The 25705-nt window shown below is 38.1% G+C and overlaps 2 protein-coding genes across 3 annotated transcripts in view; one reads left to right on the top strand and one right to left on the bottom strand.

Annotated features, from left to right (window-relative positions):
• Positions 1-21931, top strand: part of LOC127435872 (DCC-interacting protein 13-beta-like) — a 27595-nt gene extending 5664 nt beyond the window's left edge. The window contains exons 2-21 of the mRNA XM_051689615.1: positions 3489-3587; positions 4727-4786; positions 4943-5014; positions 5465-5552; positions 6084-6125; positions 7840-7898; positions 8030-8176; positions 10962-11044; positions 11131-11283; positions 11385-11573; positions 12761-12803; positions 12909-12965; positions 14349-14443; positions 14608-14757; positions 14988-15043; positions 15264-15438; positions 15549-15585; positions 15994-16146; positions 16233-16280; positions 19203-21931. Coding sequence (XP_051545575.1) covers positions 3489-3587; positions 4727-4786; positions 4943-5014; positions 5465-5552; positions 6084-6125; positions 7840-7898; positions 8030-8176; positions 10962-11044; positions 11131-11283; positions 11385-11573; positions 12761-12803; positions 12909-12965; positions 14349-14443; positions 14608-14757; positions 14988-15043; positions 15264-15438; positions 15549-15585; positions 15994-16146; positions 16233-16280; positions 19203-19334 — 1938 coding nt within the window. The 3' untranslated portion in view covers positions 19335-21931. The remainder of the gene's footprint in view (positions 1-3488; positions 3588-4726; positions 4787-4942; positions 5015-5464; positions 5553-6083; positions 6126-7839; positions 7899-8029; positions 8177-10961; positions 11045-11130; positions 11284-11384; positions 11574-12760; positions 12804-12908; positions 12966-14348; positions 14444-14607; positions 14758-14987; positions 15044-15263; positions 15439-15548; positions 15586-15993; positions 16147-16232; positions 16281-19202) is intronic.
• Positions 19266-25705, bottom strand: part of LOC127435873 (gamma-tubulin complex component 6-like) — a 20761-nt gene continuing 14321 nt past the window's right edge. Inside the window, exons 14-21 of one of the 2 annotated variants that reach the window (XR_007896302.1) lie at positions 25509-25677; positions 25271-25412; positions 24986-25180; positions 24770-24902; positions 24464-24537; positions 23174-23367; positions 22192-22343; positions 19266-19396 (exon numbers count right to left, since the gene is read on the bottom strand). Coding sequence is in view for 1 of the 2 variants with exons in the window: in XM_051689616.1 (XP_051545576.1) it covers positions 22162-22343; positions 23174-23367; positions 24417-24537; positions 24770-24902; positions 24986-25180; positions 25271-25412; positions 25509-25677 (1136 nt within the window). In the remaining variant the exon portion in view is untranslated. Of the gene's footprint in view, positions 19397-20780; positions 22344-23173; positions 23368-24416; positions 24538-24769; positions 24903-24985; positions 25181-25270; positions 25413-25508; positions 25678-25705 lie in introns of those variants that run through there. The other variant, XM_051689616.1, reaches the window with a different exon arrangement.

The following is a 25705-nucleotide window of genomic DNA, read 5'->3' as shown; positions in this document are numbered from 1 at the left end:
CATGTTAACTAAAGTTGTTTACTAAAGTTAACACAATATTACTATAGTAAAACCATAGTTAAACTATGGTATTTGCATTATAAAAACATGATAGCCACAAAATTATAATTTTTATTACCATAGTTTTCGTTTTCCTGTATTATCACTATGAATATGAAACTTCACTATGAATATCATGGTTAAAATATGGTTACTGTAGTAAAACCATGGTAAATTTATTGCGAGGGAACACAGATCTATTGCGAAGGCATTCAAAACTTTTCAGAAAAAAAAATTGCCGCCCTGTCTCTGACAAAAGTGCAGCAGGGAAACCCCCTGGTAACTATATTCTATTATATAATATAAATTAGTTTCTTTTTATATTTATATGATATATTAGTAACATTTTAATGTTTTATCTACACGTTGTAATATGAACATTGAACAACACTGATTTATTGAGAATTCAGTCAAGGTTCAGACTGTGCACTTTGTGATGTCGCCCACTTTCCCTCATTATTTTTTGGAACCCAGTTAACTTGAATATTATATGATTGTAATATAACGCAAAATAATATTAATGATTAATATATCACTATATTAAGAAATTACAGAAATACTGTATAATGCAATTGTATTATATTAACTTATAATAACTGTTTATATTATTATTATACGAGTAATATTTCTCTACAAGTAAAATAATTTCTTAACTTGTATGTGGCATTGTTATGGGATCTGGTTAAACCCTCAAACCTTTATTTTGGCAGAAAACTGCGAGAACTTTCCTTGCAAAGTTATGTCAACAATAGCCTCTGAATGTGCACCTCATTCTAAATATAGCAAACTGCTCTCATCTCCTCTTCTGTCCACAAAGGTTGTCAAATTAAATTTCGAAATTTGAAGATTAGTTGAATTTAAAGGGGTCATGAAGTGTTATTTTTTATAATTTTATTATCTTCCCTGAGGTCCACTGATAATGTTATTAAAGTGTGTTTTGCACCAAAACAGTCACAATTTTCACAACCTTTTGAAATATTCATGAATGAAACAAATTACTTTTTTGATAGGGTCCAAGTGTTTTTAACTGCCCCATTCTTCAATAACAGTTCCTTTGCAAAGCTTGAATCGTATTATGATTGTTTCACGTACACACATACTGAAGGCGCACTTAGGTGCACATTACCGGAAACACACCGAAACGGTCAAAGACATCCATTTAGTCTATGTTTACATACACCAACAATTAAAAATAGCACAGATGGGCAAAAGAACGCTTCCATGACGCGTTTGTGCTCAAAACAACAAGAGGCACAGCAGCTGAATGAGAGAATTGCTTCTCCCTTTCAGAGCTGTAACTTGACACCCCGTCTTTTAAAAGCGGCGAGATATGTGGCAGCGGTCAAAAAGTCTGTGTAATTCATGTTCATATACAAATTAATTCAAAATAGTCCAGATGGGTCCCCTTTGGTGTTATGTTTGGAATAGTTAGCCACACAAGGCCTGCTCTCTTGACTTGAACTGCGTGCCAGTGGGCGGGGCCAAGGGTGCGATGACGCATGTTGTGGGATGTGTAAATACAAATGAGCAATGTTTCGTTATGTCACGAACAGACAGATTTCAAAACGAGACATTTCAGCAGGGTGGCAACTATAAATGCTCTTTTTAGACTGGGGAGGATGTTTTGAGTTGTGAAATTTACAGTATGTTTTTATAGTACAGTTACATCTGTCTAAATATCAAGGAAAATTTGATTCTCCATTTCATGACCCCTTTAAGATAAAAATGCACATTCGAATGCTAAAATGAGCATTTGAATTTTGGATGTCTGCCAAGCACTGATGATGACTTGCATCTTGGGCTATAACAGGTGCAGTGTAACCACTAAAACAACGCGGGTGTCTCAAGACGAGTTGTAAAAGTTGAATTTCCTTTTAAATTGACACCGCCACTAAAAAATGCATCATTACTGCATGAGACGCTGAAAAAACAGCGAGATACGATGCAGCAATCAAAGACATCCGTCTAACACATGCTTACATAGGAAAAGATGTATGCGTTCGGAGTGAACGGCCCCCAGAGATGGAGGTCTTTGGTGGTCGTGTCTTGACTATGCCTTGCTCTCTTATCAGCGTCTCTCGCATAAGCAGTAGGATACTTAAATACGACTGTATTTAATGAAAAACACTATGGTACCGCTGGTATTATGAAGCTTGAGTCTGTGGTAGTATTATGGCACCGGTATCGGCTACTGTGCAACACTAATTTAACATAGAACAGTCTTTTGAAGCATTTCTTTTCTTTTTACTTTTTTACTCAATATTTGAGAATATAAGCTGGCTAAATCTTTTGACTAAAATATTTTAACAGCCAGATATGTTCATCGCTATAACACGATGCTGATTGGTTTATATTGATGTGTTGCGCCCTATTGTGGACATATGAGACAACGTCGATATAAAAATTTGGATGTCTTGTAGATTTTTCCCCCACCATTAAATAATGTCTTTACAATTCAAATTGAATTCGAATTTTGGTCATATTTCGGTGAAAAATTAGAATTTAGTTTCTTAGCCCTGTTTACAGCCCTAGTGTCATAGGGTCATTTTAGATGTGTATAGTAACTTGTAGCGGCCAATGAAAATGAATTTGGAGCACTGTAAATATAAGACACTCAGCACACGTTACCAAACCAAATAGAACGCAACACATCTGTTATTCTGTGCACATGATGAAATTCGTAGAGCGAGCACAGAACCAACTGTTTGATTAAATCACAGCACTTTCCAGTCTAATATTCAAATAAGGTCATAACTTGATTTCGATTTTATTTCGATGGATCGTTCAGCCCTACACAATGCAATAGAAAGACGTGTTGTTTTTGCGTTATTTCATGTTGCGTGCTCTTTTTATCTCAGCGCATTTAATTCAGACTGCAAGCTCACAACTTGGGTATCATTCTTTTGCTTTGGCGCTGGAGATTAAGCATCAATATACAAACATCAGAAGAAGAGTTACAAGAGTTTTTTTTTTTTTTATTGAAATCTGTTCACTGATCCTTTATTCTCATAAAAATGCTTATAAATATTGATATAACCTTAGTTCACAAACCAGTTTGCATGCCATTTTATTTTCAATTTAAATGGTCAAACCTCTCCCATATATTTAAGATGTTCTCATTTAACTAATGATTTACTTCTTTAGACTCAAGCACATGTTTTTGGGTGAGTCATATCGCATAATACTCTCTGCTTGAGATCTCGTGCCCGACAAATCTCATTGTTTGCATTTGAAACACACCCAAAAATCGGACCTGATCTTTGACAGAACACACCTGTGGATACACCCAACATACTTTAAACAGCAGAAATGGTTTGATGGGTTCATTAAGCACGTTTAACAATGTGTGAATATGTCATGGAAATGGAAACAGAGTGAATTTTATACAGCCTGTCTCATGGATAGCTTGTATTCACGTGTGTTTGTGTGTGTGTGTGTGTGTGTCACAGACGCGGTCCCTGCTCAGTGTGTTTGAAGAGGATGCAGGTACCCTCACAAACTACACAAACCAGCTGCTCCAGTCTATGCAAAGAGTGTTTGGAGCACAGGTATACACACCAAATTCAGCTATTTTATTTCAAAATCATTACAAATGTAATTTCATCACTGTCATATCCACCAAAGAATTCTGTTAAACACAATACAGAATTTTAGATGTGCTGGAAATGGGACACTTTCATGACTTTCAGAAAAAACATGACGAAAATGGCATAATTCACCTGTGATGCGTGTACATGCACTGCTGGACATTGTTAGCAAAAAAAAAAAGTGAGATTGTGAATTTTTTTTTAACGAGACTCAGAAATTCACTGTGCTAGAAAAGCCCAATGTTGATCCAATTATTCAGCATTTTACATATAATTAAAGGGATAGTTCACCCAAAAATAAAACATTCTCTCATCATTTACTCTCCCTCATTCCATCCCAGATGTGTATGACTTTCTTTCTCCTGCAGAACACAAGCGAAGATTTTTAGAATCATCTCTCAGCTCTGTTGGTCCATACAATGCAAGTGAATGGTGACTAGAACTTGAAGCTCCAAAAATCACATAAAGGCAGCATAAAAGTAATCCATATGTCTCCAGTGATTTAATCTGTGTCTTCAGAAGTGATATGATAGGTGTGGGTGAGAAACAGATCAATATTTAAGTCCTTTTTTACTATCAATCTCCATATTTTAAAAGTGAAAGTGGAGATTTATGGTACTAAAGGACTTTAATGTTGATCTGTTTCTCGCCCACACCTATCATATCGCTTCTGAAGACAATGATTTAACCACTGGAGTCGTTTGGATTACTTTTATGCTGCCTTTATGTGATTTTGGAGCTTCAAAGTTCTGGTCACCATTCACTTGCATTGTATGGACCTACAGAGCTGAGATATTCTTCTAAAAATCTTCGCTTGTGTTACACAGAAGAAAGAAAGTCATGCACATCTGGGATGGCATGAGGGTGATTAAATGATGAGAGAATATTCATTTTTGAGAGAACTATTCCTTTAACCCTAATGTTTTGCCATTTTATATGCAAATTAAGACATTATTTAGCCCGTTTTCTTCCCCAAGTTCCCCACAACGTTTTTCAGATTTTACCTGCCTTGTTAGCAAAAAAGGCAAAACCTGACCCACACATACATATACAGGCTCTGTTTCTATCCCTGACCGAATCAATTTCCTGTGTGTGTGCAGAATGAAATGGCTCTGGCGACAGAACAGCTTTCTAAGCAGCTCTTGGAGTATGAGAAACAGGTGAGCTGTTTTACTTCCTCTTGAAATTAAACTGATGGATCAGCAGTAATAATGAAGCATTCTGTGCATGTCTAAATATCAGAGTGTTTGTGAGTGTATTTCAGGCTTGCAGTGCGTTTCTCTGTGAATTTGACTTGAGGGTTTGTGGTTTTGCAGAACTTTGCTCTAGCTAAGGGAGATGAAGAGGTGATCAACACTTTACAACAGTTTGCCAAAAGTGTGGAAGAGGTGAGAAGACACCTGCAGAGAGAGAGAGAGTGTGTCCGTCTGTCTCTCTGACGCGCTACCTGTGTTAAAGCATGTGTATGTGTGGTTAGCGGGGTCTCTCGGTTGGAGTGAGTCGTTCAGTCAGATGACAGGTGTTGTGGGTTGGATTTGTCATGCAGGGGATTTAGAGACGTTTGCCAAGATGGCAAGATTAAACTGACTTCAGACTAGTTCACCAACTGCTTATACAGTATACTGTACTGCAGAATTGTAGTTTTTGTTTTCTCAAATATTATATAGTCTCAACTATAGTGTGTTGCAGCATTGGACAAGGAAGCAATTAGCCTAATTCACAGTGTGACACTTTTCATTAAATGTTGAGTTGAGTCAAGCTGAAGCTCAGCATTAAATGGACAGTGTAATAGCTTTTAAAATAATGCCTTTTAATGTTTTTTCTCTCTGTTTCTCAAGCTGAATTCTCTGCATGCTGAGCTGGCCACACAGTTTGCCGATAAGATGGTGTTTCCTGTGGTGCAGTTCAGAGAGAAGGACCTTACAGGTACAACAACAATAAGGCATGCTATGATAAAACATTAAAAAAATGGCTTTTTTAAAATAAGAGTCCAATGTACTATAATGACATGCTTTATTGAAACTAAGCCGCTAAAGCATCTTATTAACTGATGACCACCCACATTTATGTATATGTACACCTATTCAGCAATTCGGCAAAGATATTGTTACTTATTCACGTGCAAAGAGGTTAGCCAATAATAATCGTCTATATAGAATCATTTACATATATAATTCTTAATGGCACAGTTGCAAGAACAGCTCTATCTCTAAGGCTCAGAGAGAAGGTGAAAAATGGAATAAAATAATATTATAAAATTAATAAAATGCTACAAAAGTGTAGAATGTGGCCATTAACCTGCCATTGAACATGAACTGTGCCTTGTTACACTTTAGAGCACCAGTTCTTCAAAATATCAGGGTATCTGTCCTAATCTGACATAATCTGAAAATGGCCTTTGGTGTTAACAAGATTATATAGAACTATGATCTGACCTGTGATGTGTTTGTTTTCCAGAGATTAGCACACTGAAGGAAATATTCGGCATCACCAGCGATGGTATGAAGTCAATAAAATCTCTTTATCAACAGTGGATGAGAGAAAAACAATTACAGTGCATCCGGAAAGTATTCACAGCGCTTCACTCTTTCCACATTTTGTTATGTTACAGCCTTATTCCAAAATGGATTCAATTCATTATTTTCCTCAATTCTACAAACAATACCCCATAATGACAATGTGAAATAAGTTTGTTTGAAATCTTTGCAAATTTATTAAAAATAAAAAACGAAAAAAATCACATGTACGTAAGTATTCACAGCCTTTGCCATGACACTCAAAATTGAGCTCAGGTGCATCCTGTTTCCACTGATCATCCTTGAGATGTTTCTACAACTTGATTGGAGTCCACCTGTGGTAAATTCAGTTGATTGGACATGATTTGGAAAGGCACACACCTGTCTATATAAGGTCCCACAGTTAATAGTGCATGTCAGAGCACAAACCAAGCCATGAAGTCCAAGGAATTGTCTGTAGACCTCCGAGACAGGATTGTATTGAGGCACAGATCTGGGGAAGGGTACAGAAAAATTTCTGCAGCATTGAAGGTCCCAATGAGCACAGTGGCCTCCATCATCCGTAAATGAAAGAAGTTTGGAACCACCAGGACTCTTCCTAGAGCTGGCCGCCCGGCCAAACTGAGTGATCGGGGGAGAAGGGCCTTAGTCAGGGAGGTAACCAAGAACCCGATGGTCACTCTGACAGAGCTCCAGCATTTCTCTGTGGAGAGAGGAGAACCTTCCAGAAGAACAACCATCTCTGCAGCACTCCACCAATCAGGCCTGTATGGTAGAGTGGCCAGACGGAAGCCACTCCTCCGTAAAAGGCACAAGACCGCCCGCCTGGAGTTTGCCAAAAGGCACCTGAAGGACTCTCAGACCATGAGAAACAAAGATTGAACTCTTTGGCCTGAATGGCAAGCGTCATGTCTGGAGGAAACCAGGCACCGCTCATCACCTGGCCAATACCATCCCTACAGTGAAGCATGGTGGTGGCAGCATCATGCTGTGGGGATGTTTTTCAGAGGCAGGAACTGGGAGACTAGTCAGGATCGAGGGAAAGATGAATGCAGCAATGTACAGAGACATCCTTGATGAAAACCTGCTCCAGAGCGCTCTGGACCTCAGACTGGGGCAAAGGTTCATCTTCCAACAGGACATCGACCCTAAGCACACAGCCAAGATAACAAAGGAGTGGCTCCGGGACAACTCTGTGAATGTCCTTGAGTGGCCCAGCCAGAGCCCAGACATGAACCCGATTGAACATCTCTGGAGAGATCTGAAAATGGCTGTGCACCGACGCTCCCCATCCAACCTGATGGAGCTTGAGAGGTCCTGCAAAGAAGCATGGGAGAAACTGCCCAAAAATAGGTGTGCCAAGCTTGTAGCATCATACTCAAAAAGATTTGAGGCTGTAATTGGTGCCAAAGGTGCTTCAACAAAGTACTGAGCAAAGGCTGTGAATACTTATGTACATGTGATTTTTTTCATTTTTTATTTTGAATAAATTTGCAAAGATTTCAAACAAACTTCTTTCACATTGTCATTATGGGGTATTGTTCGTAGAATTTTGAGGAAAATAATGAATTTAATCCATTTTGGAATAAGGCTGTAACATAACAAAATGTGGAAAAAGTGAAGTACTGTGAATACTTTCCGGATGCACTGTATATGTTGAATGAAGGTCATCTGTACCTCCCTGTTTCTCTCTTCAGAGCATGAAGCTGCCATGGTGAAATATAGCCGTCTACCCAAGAAGAGAGAAAATGAAAAGGTAAATATTATCTGATATTACTGTTGTTAGAAACCCATCAATCAGACTCAGTAAGGATTAGTTGTGTGTGTGTGTGTGTGTGTGTGTGTGTGTGTGTGTGTGTGTGTGTGTGTGTGTGTGTTTGATGACAGATGAAAGCAGAGATCGTCAGAGAGGTGGCGTATACTCGCAGGAAACAGCATCAGGCCGCTATGCAGTATTATTGCGCTTTGAACGCTCTGCAGTACAGGAAGAGAGTGGCCATGCTGGAGCCCATGCTGGGATACACACATGCACAGGTCTGACATCTGCCTGTCTGTTTCTCTAAATCAGTTCTTTAGAACAATTGGCATTCTGCCCAAAACATAGTCAAAAATCACTTATTTACTTTTCTATTGATAACATCTCTCATAAAATGGATAGTTCTGGTTCAGTAATTACTGGTTTTTGACCGATAAAATGTCCTAATGTCCAACAGATGTAAACATTGTCATACACAATGTCCTGTGAAAATATTAACACAATGCATCAGCTACCCCTTTAGTTAATATCCCAAGTGTACAGTGTGACGCCATGCCAATGATAATTGCGCTTTGCAGCCACTGAGGTTTAAACTTTCCCGTAGCTCGCAGAGTCCTAATCTATCGCGACTACATCGATTGTATCGAATGTAAAAGCAGCATGCGTTCCCGTTTCGCATTCCCTTCTCACTTCAGAATCACATTAAAACAGCCTTGCGTTGCCATCTTCTGGACACAAGGACACCAGGCTTATGTGAATCTCAAGTTGTAAAGAAACACTGGGCACGTTTGACTTCACTTTTGACTTCACTTTGGCAGCAAAACACTTCTGTGCTATGAAAAATTAAGAGCCAAGGTGAGAAATTACAGTATATGACTTAAGCTAACGATTTGTTATTTTAATATTTATTTATAAACGAAAAGCTATGTGGCAAATTGCAGTTTAGTTGTTTTGCCCCCATTTTTGAATTAATCTTTTATTTTTTTTAATTAGAAGGCAATTCCATGATCGGCGTTTTTTTTAAAATAATTTCTTTTAGCTATAATGAACAAATGTTTATCGTTCATTTGACTTGATTGTGTCATTATTAGCCTATATCGCATTATTAAGCATATTCCATTGTGTTTATGGTGCAAAATAAACACTGAAATGAGATGACCGGATTTTTATCCAATATGTCCAGCAAATTTAATCATTCCCAGACACTATATTCTATACTATATTTATATATATATATAGGTGTTACTTCAACTTAGGGAAATTTAATGTGCTAGGAGTTGATTTTTATTAAAACTAAGTGAAGTCTTGTAATTGCAGTTTTATTTCTTGCAGTTGCGACTTTATTTCACACAATTGCGACTTTATAAAAATAAAGAAATAAAGTTGAAATGAAAAGAAATAGCTGCAATTCAGTGATTGAAATTAATAATTGCATCTTTATTTCTTGAAGTTGCGACTTAATGACGCAATTGTGATTTTATAAAAATAAACAGTCACAACTGTGAGAAATAATGTCACAACTGCAAGATATAAAGTCACAATAGCAAAAAATAAAGTTGCTATTTCTCGCAATTGCAACTTTGTTGCGTGAAATTTCATCTTTTTAAAAATAAAAAAATAGTCACAACTCCGAGAAATAATGTAAAAACTATGAGATATTAAGTTGCAATACCAAGACAAAAGCGAAGTTGCGAGAAAAATTAGAAATTGCGAGATATAAAGTCACAATTACGAGAAATAAAGTTGCAATTATGAGTTTATATAATGGAATTGCGACTATTTCTCGCAATTGCAACTTTATTTTCTCGCAATTTCGACTTTTTCATTTTAATAAAAATCAACCCCTGGGACATGAAATAATCTGAAGTTAAAGAAACACCCATATATACTGTATGTATATATTTATGCGAGAAATAGTTGAAATGGCAAGATATAAATTAACAATTGCGAGAAATTAAGTTGCAAATATGAGTTTATATCAAGGAACTGCGACTATTTCTTGCAATTACAGCTTTGTTTCTCACAATTTATTTTTTATTTATTTATTTTTTATCCCCTTTTCTCCCCAATTTGGCATGCCCCATTCCTACTAATTACTAGGTCCTCCTGGTGGCGTGGTTATTCACCTCAATCCGGGTGGCGGAGGACAAGTCTCAGTTGCCTCCGCTTCTGAGACCGTCAATCCGCGCATCTTACCATGTGGCTCGTTGTGCATGACACCACGGAGACTCACAGCATGTGGAGGCTCATGCTACTCTCCGCAATCCACACACAACTTACCACGCGCCCCATTGAGAGCGAGAACCACTAATTGCGACCACGAGGAGGTTACCCCATGTGACTCTACCCTCCCTAGCAACCAATTTGGTTGCTTAGGAGACCTGGCTGGAGTCACTCAGCACACCCTGAATTCAAACTCGTGACTCCAGGGGTGGTAGTCAGCGTCAATATTCGCTGAGCTACCCAGGCCCCCGTTTCTCACAATTTCAACTATTTCTCGCAATTGCAATCTTGCAATTTGGACTTCTAGTAATTTCGACTTGAGAAGTCGAAATTGCAAGATTGCAGTTGCGAGAAATAGTTGAAATTAAGAGTTTATATCATGGAATTGCGACTATTTCTCACAATTGCAACTTTGTTTGAAAAATCGCAATTTTGACTAAATAAAAATAAAGAAATAAAGTTGAAATTGCGAGATATAAGTTTGCAACTTGTTTTAATAAAAATCATCACCTGGGCCATGAAATATTCTGAAGTTAAAGAAACACCCATATATATACACAGTATGTTTATATATTAAACAAATCAAACTCTATATTTGAGCTTTTTCAAAGTATCCACCCCTTGCCTACAAGCCTATGACCTATTATTAAGTATTAAAAGGCGCAGGCCTTTTTTTTATGCTAATTATTAATAAATGTATTTCTTTATTAAACATTGGTGTCTTTTATCATATTGCCTTGTTTTGTGCCCTTTAACTGTGGTAAAATTTCTGTAAAATATGGCTTTTGAGGTTTTATTTATGTGTAAATATTACTTATGCATATTATGTTTTTTCCTCAGATAAATTTTATTAAGAAGGGGATGGAGCTGGTTTCAAAGAAGATGGACAGTTTTCTCACCTCAGTTTCCAGCATGACACAGAGGTAAAGAAGATTTCTAAAATGTTTTTGAATTATTGATCAAAAACAGACACACAAGGGGATTCACACATAGTCTCTCTCTTTCTCAGTATTGAGTCTCAGTTAGAGGTGGAGGCAGAGGTCATGCGCTCGTCTCAGAGAGAGCTTCTCTCAGTGGATGACACCGTTTACATGCCGGATCGCTATCAAGCACCTGTGAACCGCGCCCTCATTCAGAAAGCAGGTTACCTCAACATCAGGAAGTATGCATCACTTCTCAGACTTCTTGACCATGAATATTTTAATTCATAAATAACATCTGGTTTAACATACTGACCCCTTTCTGTCTCTGTCTGTCCTGCAGTAAGACAGGTCTGGTGACCACGGCGTGGGACCGTTTGTATTTTTTCACACAGGGTGGTAATCTCATGTGTCAGCCACGGGGTGCAGTGGCAGGCGGGATGGTTTTGGATCTGGACAACAGCTCCGTCATGGCCATCGAGTGTGAAGACCGTCGCTACTGCTTTCAGATCACCTCACCCAATGGCAAAACGTACGGAGATGGTGCTTGCCGCTGCTGTTTGAATATGTGAAGCATTTCATGAATTTGTAATCTCAGCCTCAGATGTCCACTAACTGTTAATTTACCCCCTCTAATACATATTGCCGCCATTCTTTTTGAAGTTGAAATATCACAGACTGATGACTTTAATAGAACTATATACCATTGATTAACAACCTTAGAGCTCACGGTAGGCCTGGGTAGCTCAGTGGTAAAGACGCTGGCTACCACACCTGGAGTTCGTTAGTTCGAATCCCAGGGTGTGCTGAGTGACTCCAGCCAGGTCTTCTAAGCAACCAAATTGGCCCGGTTGCTAGGGAGGGTGGAGTCACATGGGGTAACCTCCTCGTGGTCACTATGATGTGGTTTGTTCTTGGTGGGGCGCATGGTGAGTTGAGCGTGGATGCCTCGGTGGGTGGCGTGAAGCCTCCACACGCGCTATGTCTCCGTGGCAACCTGCTCAACAAGCCACGTGATAAGATGCATGGGTTGACCTTCTCAGACGCGGAGGCAGCTGGGATTCATCCTCCACTCCATCTATCCAACCAACCCGGATTGAGGCGAATCGCTACACGACCATGAGGACTTAAAAGTACATTGGGAATTGGGCATTCCAAAATGAAAAAAAAAAGAAAAGTAATTTAATATATTTTTCCTTTTGGTACCAGACAGTCATGCTCTATAGAGTTCCCAAATATTTTTGCTTTCGGCTACATAAAACACAAAACCAAACCACTAACGTGTAATGCTGAAAATATAAATCATAGTTCAAAAGGAGACGTAAACGCCAAGATTTCCTCAGTGAGTGGTTCATTTCCTCTCACCTCATTCCTTAGACCCTTTATAGGTGTCACACCTCTAAAATCAATTTCCTGGTGAATGATTAAACACTGATTAATGACGTGCTGTTGTGAGAGGGACAGTAGCTCAGAGAAAGAGAGAGAAAGTTTGTGTTGATTTCTGCTTTGCTCTCCTCCTGTTTTCTGTGTTAACTGAAGAACTGATAATTATTTCTCCGGTTCCCCTGATGGTTCCTGACACAAATAGAACAAGCCAGACACCAGAAGATCAGGATGACAGTTATCACGTGGTTTCTGAACTGGTTTCTTTGTTAAAACTTACAACTCCATTTCCAGTAACAGGTCTGATATGTCACTGTTTTTCTCTCTCTGTTAAAGGTCTCTGATTCTTCAAGCAGAAAGCATAAAAGAATACGAGGAGGTATTTAAGTCTTATAAACACATGCTTAACATTTTTCTCAATATCGATTGGTTTATAATTGCATGTTAAGTTTTGTGTGTCTGTTTCTTTCCTTTGTCTCCAAAGTGGATTTGCACCCTCAACAACATTTCAAGACAGATTTATCTTTCTGACAATCCTGAGGTAAATATCAATGTATCCATCCATCATTCTATCCATCCATCCATCTGTTCTATCGTCATTCCATAAATCCATCCATCCACCCATCCAACAATCTTTCCATCCATTCTATCCATCATTCTTTCCATAAATCCATCCATCCATTCTATCCATCATTCTTTCCATAAATCTATCCATCTATCCATCATTCTTTCCATCCATCCATCCATCATTCTATCCATCCTTCTGTCAATCCATCACTCTATCTATTCATCATTTTATCTATCAATCCTCCCATCTATCCATCCAACATCCATAATTCTATCAATCCTTCTATCCATCCATCCATCCATAATTATATGAATCCTATCCATCCATCATTCTATCTATCCATCCGTTCTATCATCATTCCATAAATCCATCCATCCACCCATCCATCAATCTTTCTATCCATCATTCCTTAAATCTATCCATCCATTATTCTTTACATCATTCTATCATCCATCCATTCTATCCATCATTCTTTCCATAAATCTATCCATCTATCCATCATTCTTTCCATCCATCCATCCATCCTTCATTGTTTACATCATTCTGTCCATCCATCATTCTATCCATCCATCTGTCAATCATCACTATCTATTCATCATTCTATCACTCCTTCATCTATCCAACAACCATCCATAATTCTATCAATCCTTCTATCCATCCTATCCATCCATCATTATATCAATAATTCTATCCATCATTCTATCTATTAGTCCATCTATCATCATTCTGTCCATCCATCATTCTATTTATCCATCCATCCAATCATATCGTTCGTCCGTCTGTCCATCCATCCATCATTCTATCCATCCTTCTGTCAATCCATCACTCTCTATCAATCCTTCTATCCATCCATTCATCCATCAATCATTCCATCATCCATCCACCCATCCATCAATCTTTCCATCCATCCATCATTATCAATCATTCTATCCTTCCATCTATCATTATATCTATTTGTCCATCTATCCATCCATCTATCTGTCCATCCATCCATCCTTTTATCTATTTATCCATCCATCTAATCATTTCGTTCATCCATCTGTCCTTCCATCCATCAGACTTTTTTGGCATATCCGACTCAAATCCATCAATTAGTTGTCCGAACAGCAAAACAAATGCATGACATCTGATGTTTACAAACCTGATTCAAACTACATCCATATTTTGTTTAAAATCAGATGTTTTTAAAATGCCTCTCATCGTGAATTTCAAGTCGTTTTTTCATAATTTGGGCCACAACACCAAAAAGTGAGCAATATTGTCTAGAGCCGTGTCTAAATGCAGTCATTTTTGTCCACGTATCTTTATATCTTTTTTTTTGGTGTGTTTGATCTGTGTTTGTGATGTTATTTGTAGGCTGTGGCTATTAGGTTACACCAGACGGCTCTACAGGCTGTGACGCCCATCACCAGTTTTAAGAAGAGAGCTGAAGGTTCTCCTAATCCTGACCGGTACCAAGATTTCATATCTGACCATCACAAACTAAACTAATACTGGAGAGATATCAGTTCATAAAATCCTGCATGTAGTGTTTATTCAAACCGACTAATAATTCTTTGGTCATATGAATTCTTTACTTTAGATAATCTTCAATTTCTTTCTCCTGCATCTGTAGAGTGATACCAGGTGCTGTGGTCCCTGGAGAGTCTCAGAGGACCCCTGCGGCTCTTGAGCCTGAAGATCTGATCGCTCCTGGAACACCGATCCAGTTTGACATTGTGCTGCCCGCGTCAGAGTTCCTGGACCAAAACCGAGTTGGTGTGAGGTCAGAGGTCACATCAATGTCCAAAATCATTTGAATAAACACATAAGCAGTCTATAATAAAAAGTTGTCCTGTGCAAAGTGTTTATATAGTTTACGGTTTTATGATCTGTGTTTTATAATTTTACAATCTGTTCATTGCTTTACTCCCTCTGCACATCTTCACTGACATCTTCCCTAATTCTGCTCAGCTGTAATGTTGTCTAGACACTGTTTGTTCTTGAATTTGACAGACGCACAAACCCCTTTGGTGAGATGGAGGACGATGACAATAGTTCAGACACACATGGTGAGCTCGTTAATTATTATTATTATTATATATATTTTTATTTTTAAGCAGAATGGTACTAAAAAAGGTTTGACAGTCAGATATTTTTTATTGCAAAATATAATTTCTTATTCTTACATGATTCTTATATGCAATTTTACACCATGGTACCACCATAGTAATTTCTTGTAAGGTAAATTTCACAGAGATTATTCCTGTATCTCTCTCTCTATAACCCCAGATTCGCTCCTGCAGCAGGTGTTTGCCGTGCGGTTCTTGGGTTCGATGGCCGTTCGGGCTGGTCACACACAGGAAGTGATCTATGAAGCCATGAGACAGGTTCTCGCCGCACGTGCAATACACAACATCTTCAAAACCACTGAGTCCCACCTCATGGTCACTAGTACCTGCATCAGGTGTGTCATCAGAAATCTCCCTCCAAAAAAAACATCACAATGTTTAAAAAGTTTGTTTTCTTACAGGATGCTTTTGGGTGTTTTTAAAGTGTTTTTGTTTCTGCCAACAGACTGATTGATCCGCAGACACAAGTCACCAAAATCAGTGTAAGCGTTTATTTATGCTGTGGTCACTGAACTGAGACAAAAACAGTGGGGAAGCTACTTTAAAACCATTAGCTAACTGTATTAAAGCTATTTAAGGGGGCAGTTTTTTTTTTTAACGCATTCTGGTTATCAGAGCCGTATTTATCTGGCACAAAACAGTGAGGATCTCAATTAAAGGAATGGTGGAGTTTATAATTGAAGATTTTTCAACAGCGCTGGTTACCACAAAAAAATAATAAATGTCAGTGTTCTTACAATAGAAGTCTATCTGCAAGAAATTGTATTTGGATGAATGTAAAAAGTTTTGAAAACAGCTTGAGTTAGTAGCGTCAGTTTGTGGTCGTAACTTTTATTCAGTAACTCCCCAAAAATGTCATCACATATGTTAATTGTCTCCGTGTGTGTTAGTTCCAGCTACAGGACGTGTCTCAGTTTGCGGCTCATCAGGAGAACAGCAGACTGATGGGGTTTGTGTTGGAGGGCAGAGACTGGAGTAACGGAGGAGAGGGTGAACCCTCTTTCAGTGTGTTTGTGTTTGAGAGCAACACCGAGGGAGAGAAGGTCTGTCTGCAAAACGTACACCATCATGCTGATACATCACCTTTAATAGCAGATTTAACACCTGAAATGTGTGCCGTTTTACACAGATTTGTTACACAATAAACTTGGGGAAAGAGATCTCAGAGGCAAAGAAGGTAAGAGATTAAAAACTGCAGTTTTAACCTCCTGAGACTGCTGTGCATTTCCCATTTCCCTTTTTGATTTGTAACTAGTAGCACCTAATAAGCAAAAAAATTATAATTCTAGAGCAAATAGTTCTCCTAAAAGTGGACAGCGGGACTAAGTTGTGAAATTTTAAATAATACCGAGTCAGTTTATTATGTTTCAAGGAGTGTTGGTTATTCATGTTTTTGAGACAAATTAGCATAAATTATTCTGATTCAAAGTAATGGCCAGCATCATCCAATCCCTGCCAACCATGTTAAAATTAAATTATACATTATAAATTCTGATTCTATGTACTGATTATCATTGTCTCATGTCTGTCAAACATGTTGAGTGATCCAAACATCATCTGCAGCCTGAAACTGAACTGTAGATAGAGCTGTAGGATGCTCCCTTGCTCCCTATTTAGAGAATTACTTAACCTCCGGTGTGCTGTCTGTCTGCACTGGTCTCAGAACAGTTAGAAATGCACAATTATTTTCATCCTAAATCCATATAAAGCCTCTGAAAGCAACATTTTCAGCTTTTGGATGAACCCATTTATTCTCAATGTGAAAATGCACAGTAAATATATAGGAATGCATTAACTAATGTTAATGAATAAAATCGTATTGCACAGCAATAACAATGTATATTAAATTGAAGCAAAATTACCCACAGATGTGTTCATGTGGAAAGTTATTCAAAATAACTAACGTTTTTTCAACTTTTTTGGGAATAATGTCCCACAGTCCACATATGTGGACATCATGTTTATCAGCATGCTGACGCACGAAAAATATATGAATTTTTTAAAGCGGCATATCAAACAAAACTAGAGACGCTACTTTTTACACCCAAACAGGTTTCAATGAAAAAAAACGTAAAGACGTTTCTTACCAGAGGCACTTTTGTTTGCTCTGTGCTGGTAGAAGCGCTTCACGGAAATCGACGCCATGCTGTTGTGTCACGTGACTCGGTTCCCCAGAAGTTTAACCCTTAAATGACAGTCTAGAGTCTTGTGAACCGTATTCAGTCGGTTATAATTTATTTAAATTATGCGTCCACGTATGTGGACGTTGGGTCAAACGAGGGTATAGGTTAAAATTATTATTCCCCACCCACAAAGCCTTGATTGTGTCAGCAGAAAATAAAAATAATGTTACATTTATTTAAAAATAAATAGTGATTTAATTACAACCCCAATTCCGAAAAAGTTGGGACAGTATGAAAAATGCTAATTAAAACAAAAAGGAGAGATTTGTAAATTATATTCACCCTTTGCTATACTGAAAGCAATACAACTACACATTATATGATGTTTTACCTTGTGAATTTCATTGTTTTTTAAAAATGTACAGTAATTTCAAATCAGATGATTGCAACACGCTTCAAAGAAGTTGTGACAGTCGAGTGTTTACCACTGTGAAACATCATCATTTCTTCTAATAACACTTATTAAGCATTTGGGCACTGAAGACATGAGTTTGTTAAGTTTAGAAAGTGGAATTTTCCCTCATTCATCCATTAAGCAGGTCTTTAGCTGCACAACTGTACAGGGTCTTCATAGCCGGACGGTGCGCTTAATAATGCGCCACACATTCTCAATTGGAGATGGTCAGGACTGCAGGCAGGCCAATCTAGCACCCGCACTCTCTGCTTACACAGTCATGCAGTTGAAATCTGGGCAGTATGTGGTTTGAAGTTGTCCTGTGAAAATGCAGGGACGTCCCTGGAAAAGACGGTGCTGGATGGCAGTATATGTTGCTCCAATATTTTTACATATCTGTCTGCATTAATGATGTTCTCACAGATGTGCGAGTTACCCATGCCATGGGCACTGACACACCCCTGGCCCATACACACACTGGCTTTTGGACCTGACACTGATAACAGCTTGGATGGTCCTTTTCCTCTTTGACCCCGGAGAACATGACGGCTGCGTTTCTCAAAAACAATTTGAAATGTGGACATCTTCAGACCAAAAAACACAGTTCCACTGTTCTACTTTCCATCTAAGATGAGACCGAGCCCAGAGAATTCAGCAGCGCTTCTGGACAGTGTTGATGTATGGCTTCTCCTTTACATAGTAAAGTCTTAACTTGCATCTGTGGATGCAGCGGTGAGTGGTGTTGACAAACAAAGGTTTACTAAAGTTATCCCAAGCCCATGTTCAATATATCCATTACAGATGAATGCCATTTTAAGACAGTGATGTCTGAGGGATCACGTGCATTCAGAAATGGTTTTGTCTTGCCCTTTACGTACCGAGATTTGACCAGATTCCTTGAATCCTTTAACTATATTGTGCACTGTAGAGTCTCCCTATATACTATAACACAATTGCCTCACCTGTTTAACATCTCCTGTTTCACATTGCCTTATTTCAACTCATAAAATTGTCCGTCTCAACTTTCTTGGAGCATGTTGCAATCATCTGATTTGAAATTACTGTACATTTTCAATGAAATGGTAAAACATCATATAATGTGTAGTTGTGGTGCTTTCAATATAGCAAAGGGTGAATATCATTTACAAATCACTCCTTTTTGGTTTTTATTAGCATTTTTCATACTGTCCCAACTTTTTTGGATTTGGGGTTGGAAAGGTATCGATAGAAAAGTAGATTCGCTTCTAAGTTCTAAATAAAATCAAAGTGTAAAAGATATTTCCATCAACTCTCTCTGCCATGTCAGATGAATTTTCACTGCAATCCATTTTGGGATTGACTTTAGAAATGATTAAATTTTGATGGAAGATTATGAAAACAAACTTTTTGCCATTTTAAGATAATGTGCATTAATGAATCATTAAGTTAGACCACATAGTTAGACCACAGACATGATAAGAAGTAAATGAGGTCAGTTTTGTTTTCATGTTGCCTCATTTGACTTACTGTGTTTGTGTATCAGGATCCTGAAGCGTTGGCCCAGTTGATGAAGTCAATGCCCCTGACAAATGATGGAAAGTTTTTGCTGTTGGAAAATGAGACGGGTGATGCAGCCGATGGAGTCGGACAGGAGGACCAGGAGTCTGAGGCTTGAGCATGTCTCACACAAACACACACACAACCATTTCCTGCTGCTTTTCTCCCCAGATCTCCAGACTGCATTAAGATAAAGACAAACTTCTTTAGCACTTATCCAATTTAGTATGACGCTCGTAAGGAAGAGAACAACAAGGTCAAAGGTTTGAGCCATGTTTTAACCTTTAAAATGAACTCTAGTTTGAGTACGGCATGCATCGGTTTCCATGTTAAAGGGATAGTTCACCCAATCACATCATTTCCTCACCCTCATGCTGCCAGACCGGTATGATTTTTTTTTTTTTCTTCTGTGGAACACAACAATGAAAGTGAATGGTAATTGATGCCATCCAGCTCTATTAAAAAAACCAAAAAAAAAAACACTATAAAAGTAGTTCATTTGACTTGTGTGCAGTATTCCAAGTCTTTTGAAGCCACACAATAGCTTTGTGTGAGGAACAGACTGAAATTTAAATTGTTAGTACTCACTGTAAATATTAACCCGCATAGCAGCTCACAAATCTCATTTTTGGGTGAATGGTCCCTTTGAGAAAAGGTTTCTTTTATTGATTCCGTTTGGTTTTCTTTTTTGTTGTCACTTTTCATGATAGTTAAATCTATTGGTCATAATGTAGGGGAAATAAAATGAAACAATTTCAGATTTTTCTCACTACCAGTTGTCACCGCACACACAATCGTGAATCTTTATTTGCACTTTCTTGGTTTCAGTCGCATCTAAGATTTTAAATGGAGCAAATAATCTAAAGTGAAGAATAAAACGGCTACATTTTGTATAGTTCCACGGTACCATTCCACATATTTAGTGAATTCAGAGATCCTGTAAAACTGGTCTGAATCCCAATTCGCATACTATCCTCTCATATATACTATAGTATACAAGATTATGAATATTGCATCCCAAATCATAGTATAACAGTTGGATGGTGTACAATATCTGAAATTTGCATGTTTTTTTGTACTAATATTGCCCACAACTCCTCACGCTTGTATTTTTTAGTTGTAGTAATAGTAAAGAATGCATGTTTTAATGTATGAACTAAAGGCCACATCCACACTTGATGCTTTTGTCTGAAATCGCATTGCTTTCATTACGATTACGCTTCTCTTCCACACTAGAATGACGTTTTGAAAATACGCTCTCCATTACAGCATAATTAGGAAAACGATGATAGAAAAAATGGATTAGTGTGGATGTGGCCTAAAAGTAATGAATTTAGCCAACACAAGCAAACACTACGCAACACAGGGGTTAGTGGTATCAAGATGCAATTTTTATAACGTTTGGTAGTATGTCTCAATACTGTGCGCGCTGTCTTACACTCAAAAGTACATACTTAGAAAAAAAAGAGCATACTTCAAGTATGCAAATTGGGATTCAGACCAAAATAAAAAATCAATTTTATGTTTTTAAATCCTTATAAATTTAGAAAGAAGGTGATTTAGATTCCTTTTTTTTTTTTTTACATTTATTTAAAACACTAGTAAGAGTGATATGTTGGTTATTTTTAGTGTCTGTTTACAGTTTATACACTTAAACGGTTAAAGATAAAAAATGCTTTCAAATACATAAAACAGTTGTAATTTAACGTCACACATACTCATCTACTTTGTGGAAAAATTAACATTCTCAGGGCCAGTAGTTTATGGGACTAAACAGTTCTATAGTTTTTCCATAAATGTATTCTCACGCAGAACCAAATTAATTTTCAATCAGTTTAATATTTTCTCACACAGCTGAATGCTTTTCTGACCACTATCAACAAATACGTGTTTGTAGGTACTTTTAATTTAGAGCGTTTGTTTGAGCTCTGGAGGGTTTTTCCACAGCGCTTTATTAAACAGAGCATGTAATAGAGGTCGACCGATAGTGGATTTTGCCTATACCAATAACTAAGGTGGTGGGAAATGCAGATAACCGATTAATCGGCCGATAGTTTTTCCAAATTGATTTATAGAATGTAAAAAAAGTTCTTATTTTTTCTTAATTATGGCAGACAAAGACAAAGAGTCCAAAATGAATAAAAACCCAGATGCAGTTTTTTGTTCAACCAGAAAAAAATAAGATTTAAGATCAGACTTTAAGCCCGAAACACACTGGGGACTCTTATTTTGAAAGGACTAAATTATGAAAAAACTATTGGCAACTATCGACAGGTTTTTGCTGATAACCATTAGTTCCAAAAAGCAACTTACAGCAGCGATTAATCGGTAAAACCGATATATCGGTCTACCTCTAGTTAATCTGTAATAATTTGCATTTGTACTAAAGGTTATGGTTGTATGTCTAGTGAAAGTGGTTTTCTATTGATTTGAATGAAGTTGAACTGTTTACATTAATAGTAGGATGGAGATATTTCAGAAATGGAAACTGAGATCTCAAAATGTACGTGTAATGAAACTAAATATGCCTCAAACATCTGAAGTTTAATCTGCGATAAGCTTGAGCATGAACCATGCTGAAAAAACAAAAACATAAATGAACTTTTGTTTGCGCAGATATGCTCCAGTTATTTATGTTGGACTGGCAGGTTCTGCACATGTAATATGTATCTGTCTTTTCAGAATGTAAAACTCTTTAATAAAGCTTTGAGGCCATTTCTCTCTCTCTTTTAGAGTTGTGCAAAAATTCAATCTGAAATAACACAAATGAAATATTTTATTTTACACATATAACATTTTCACCCTCTGTGGATATAAGCATCATGTCACAGCAGTAAACGTCCAAATCAGTACTGAGCGTTACAGATTATGCTTCTAGGATACATAGATAAAAACATCTGTAGTCACCCTTCAGTCAGGTACATGATTATAGTTGCTAGCTTTGGTTATCCAACATACACAGAAGGAATACTGACCGAAAGGCTGATGTTAATACTGAAGCAGGTACAGAAGAGATCAAATTCATACACGAGAATCAAGAGGTCTTTATAGTAATTATTGAGGTTGATCCGCAACAGGAAGTCCTCTAGATGAGGCTGATAGCCTTTATCCACCAGTTTGGTCACCACTGTAGAAAACACACACACACTGATTTAGCTCAGGTTAAAATAAACATTTATCCATTTAACCTCCTGAGACCCGAGGGTGACTGCTGTGTGCATTTTACATTTCCCTTTTTTATTTGTAACTTGTAGCACCTAATAAACATGCAAAAAAAAAACATCTAGAGCAAATAGTTTTTCTAAAAATGTATGTCCACACATCGGGACTAAGTTGTGACATTTTCTTTATTTTTTTTATCCCCTTTTTCCCCCAATTTGGAATGCCCAATTCCCACTACTTAGTAGGTCCTCGTGGTGGCACGGTTATTCACCTCAATCCGGGTGGCGGAGGACAAGTCCCAGTTGCCTCTGCTTCTGAGACCAGTCAATCTGCGCATCTTATCACGTGGCTCGTTGTGCATGACACAGCAGAGACTCACAGCATGTGGAGGCTCATGCTACTCTCCGCAATCCATGCACAATTTACCACGCGCCCGATTGAGAACGAGAATCCCTAATCGCGACCACGATGAGGTTACCCCATGTGACTCTACCCTCTCTAGCAACCGGGCCAATTTGGTTGCTTAGGAGACCTGGCTGGAGTCACTCAGCACACCCTGAATTCAAACTCACGACTCCAGTGGTGGTAGTCAACGTCAATACTCGCTGAGCTACCCAGGCCCCATAAAAGCCCTTTTCAACAATTTTAGGTCCTGCATTTCTCACCTTGTGTATGATTTGCTCAACAGGTGAATGTAAAGACAGAGCAGGCAGGTGTGACACACTAATCTTATCAGCCACAGAACTCTGATCTCACTGGTGACTGTCTGATGAAACACCCATGTGAACGGCTCACCTTTGAACAGGAAGTGCGAGTAGTATTTGAAGGTGTTGTAGGACTGCTGAATGGTGATGAAACTGGGGTGCACCGGCTCCCCCTGCTGGAACTGCCAGGGCTGTGCGATCAGCTGCCTGCGGAACTTCAGGATCAGACTGATGATGCTGTGAATGATGTTCATAACGGGAGTCGCTTTCTCCGTCAACAAACCCCTGAGAGAGAAGAGAAGCCACATTTAGCAGAAACAAAAAAAGATGCTCTGAAACTTGTTAATGAGTAATGTATATGAGAGTGATTTTACACACATATATATATATATAGATATACACACACACACACACATACACATACTGTATATATTTATATTACACAATTTTTGTAATCTATTATTACTATAAGGTTGTATTTGTTAACACTAGTAAGTATCGTGAACATTAAATTTTTACAGCATTTATTAATCTTGGTTGATATTAATTTATGAAAATACAATTGTTCATAGTTAGTTCGTAGTGCATTAACTAATGTTAACATATAGAACATTTAATTAAAAAAATGAAATTAAAATATGTTAAACTTAAAAGTTGAAGTTGTACACATTAATATTATTTAATGCATAGTGCATTATGAACTAACAATGAACAGTTGTATTTGTATAAACTTAACGTTAACCAGCATTAAGTTGACTAATCTTAACAAACACAACCTTACTGTAAAGATATTTACTATATAGAAATATTATCATTATTAATAAATAGTTGAGATGAGTAAACAATACTTAGTTTTTTTAATATTGTCCAAAAAAATCTTGTGAAAAATGCAATTTAAAGTCATGAAATTGTCAATGTATGCCAAAAATGTGGCAGACTGTAGGCATAACGTTTCTTTGTATGTCTACACATTAAAATTATATTTCCAATTTTAAATTGTCTTTTGTTGCTTTCTGTAAAATAAAACAGTGGGGTACAAAAGTCAGACCACACTAAAATAGACAAAAGCTTCAGGATTTGAAAAACAGTAAAATTAAGACTATTTAAAAATAAATTAAGAATTCATCAAATATTAGCAAACGTCCCACATTGCTCGTTGCGGTGTTTGAAGTTGCATACTACCATACTACTACTCTCTCTGCAGTGTATATATACACAGACAAACTGTAGCATGTTTTATGCTCATCTGAAGATGGCTCTGTTGAGGTATTCTGCATGTGTGCGGTGAATTGCATCCAGGTCGTTGGTGCTGCTCAGTTTGTGTGTAAACTCACTCCAGGACACATTGAAGGATCTGATTAGTGATGTAATCATGGATGACCTTCACAAAGTGCTGCATCTCGTGTCTGTACAGTTGATGGAACTGAATGGAGCGACCAGCACCTTTCACCAACGCTGAGAGGGAGAAGAGAGCAATTGTTCAATTTCACACCCTAATGAGCTGCCTAGATGTCTGTATGAAGCTGCCTACATAGACAGCATCCTACATCCTTCACTGCAATGGACTCTTGTAGCGTGACTGATTTGAAGCGCTCCTCATGGGAAGCAACTCTGTTAACGGTCACTCATGTGCACTAAACTAATACCACTCTAAAGGTTTTAGGAAATGAAGGAAGAGAAATCTCACCGGTCCTCTTGAGGTGAAACCAGACATCTCTGAGAGACCACACCATGTGTTTCAGCTGCAGCAAGAAGGAGAACAGTCTGTTATATTTATTCAGACAGCTGTCTGTTATGACAATATTTACCGGCCAGTCCACCTACAGACAGAAACAGAGAGAGATTATGACAATCTGTCCAGCTCATAAAAGAAAAGATATGCAGATAGATCGCATCTCTGTACCTTGTAGCGGAGCTCCAGACAGTTCAGTGATTCTGGAGCATGAGGGTGGAAGACCTCAGGGAGGTATCGCAGTGCAAACATGAAGCGAGACGTCAGCTCGCTGTCCCCGCTGACGCTGTATTGTAACACTTTATTCAGAATGGAGTTCAACACCAGCGGCGTCAACAGTTCACCAGGAGTCTGACCGATGCCCAACTAAACACACACACTCTCATTTAGAAATCTTTCACATACTGCAGGTGTTTTTGTCAAATTATGTAAAATCTGATTTTCAGAAATTCAGACCTTCTCGAAGAGTTGATCGCTGAGAGACAGTGCAAACTCTCCATCCTCCAACAACAGGAAATGCCTCAGAGTCTCGAAATGCTTCTCCACGTCCAACTCCATGAAAAAATAATCCACCACTGCCTTATTCACCATAGACACACTGAAAGCGAGAGAAAAGCTTTTCTAATAAAGTGCTGATAAAATGTGAGCTTTTTAGTTGCATTACAGATTCTTGCACTGTTTATGGTGTACATACTGTGTAATCAGTGGAGTGGTGACCGAGTGTTTCATGAGAACAGGAAGTGGCATCATCTCACTGAGTTGAACCGCAATGGCGTCTGTAGCACGGTGCAGGGAGAAGTCAACAGGTAACCAGTTGGGACCCTGAGTCACCTGCTGCAAAAGCTCAGAGTCTGGTGCCGCAGCTAGACCAGAAACGAGAAGACAAACCTC

This window comes from Myxocyprinus asiaticus, chromosome 46 (assembly GCF_019703515.2).
Source record: "Myxocyprinus asiaticus isolate MX2 ecotype Aquarium Trade chromosome 46, UBuf_Myxa_2, whole genome shotgun sequence".
NCBI classification, from domain to species: domain Eukaryota; kingdom Metazoa; phylum Chordata; class Actinopteri; order Cypriniformes; family Catostomidae; genus Myxocyprinus; species Myxocyprinus asiaticus.
Note: the sequence above shows the minus strand (reverse complement) of the source record. Positions and strands in the feature narration are given on the sequence as shown.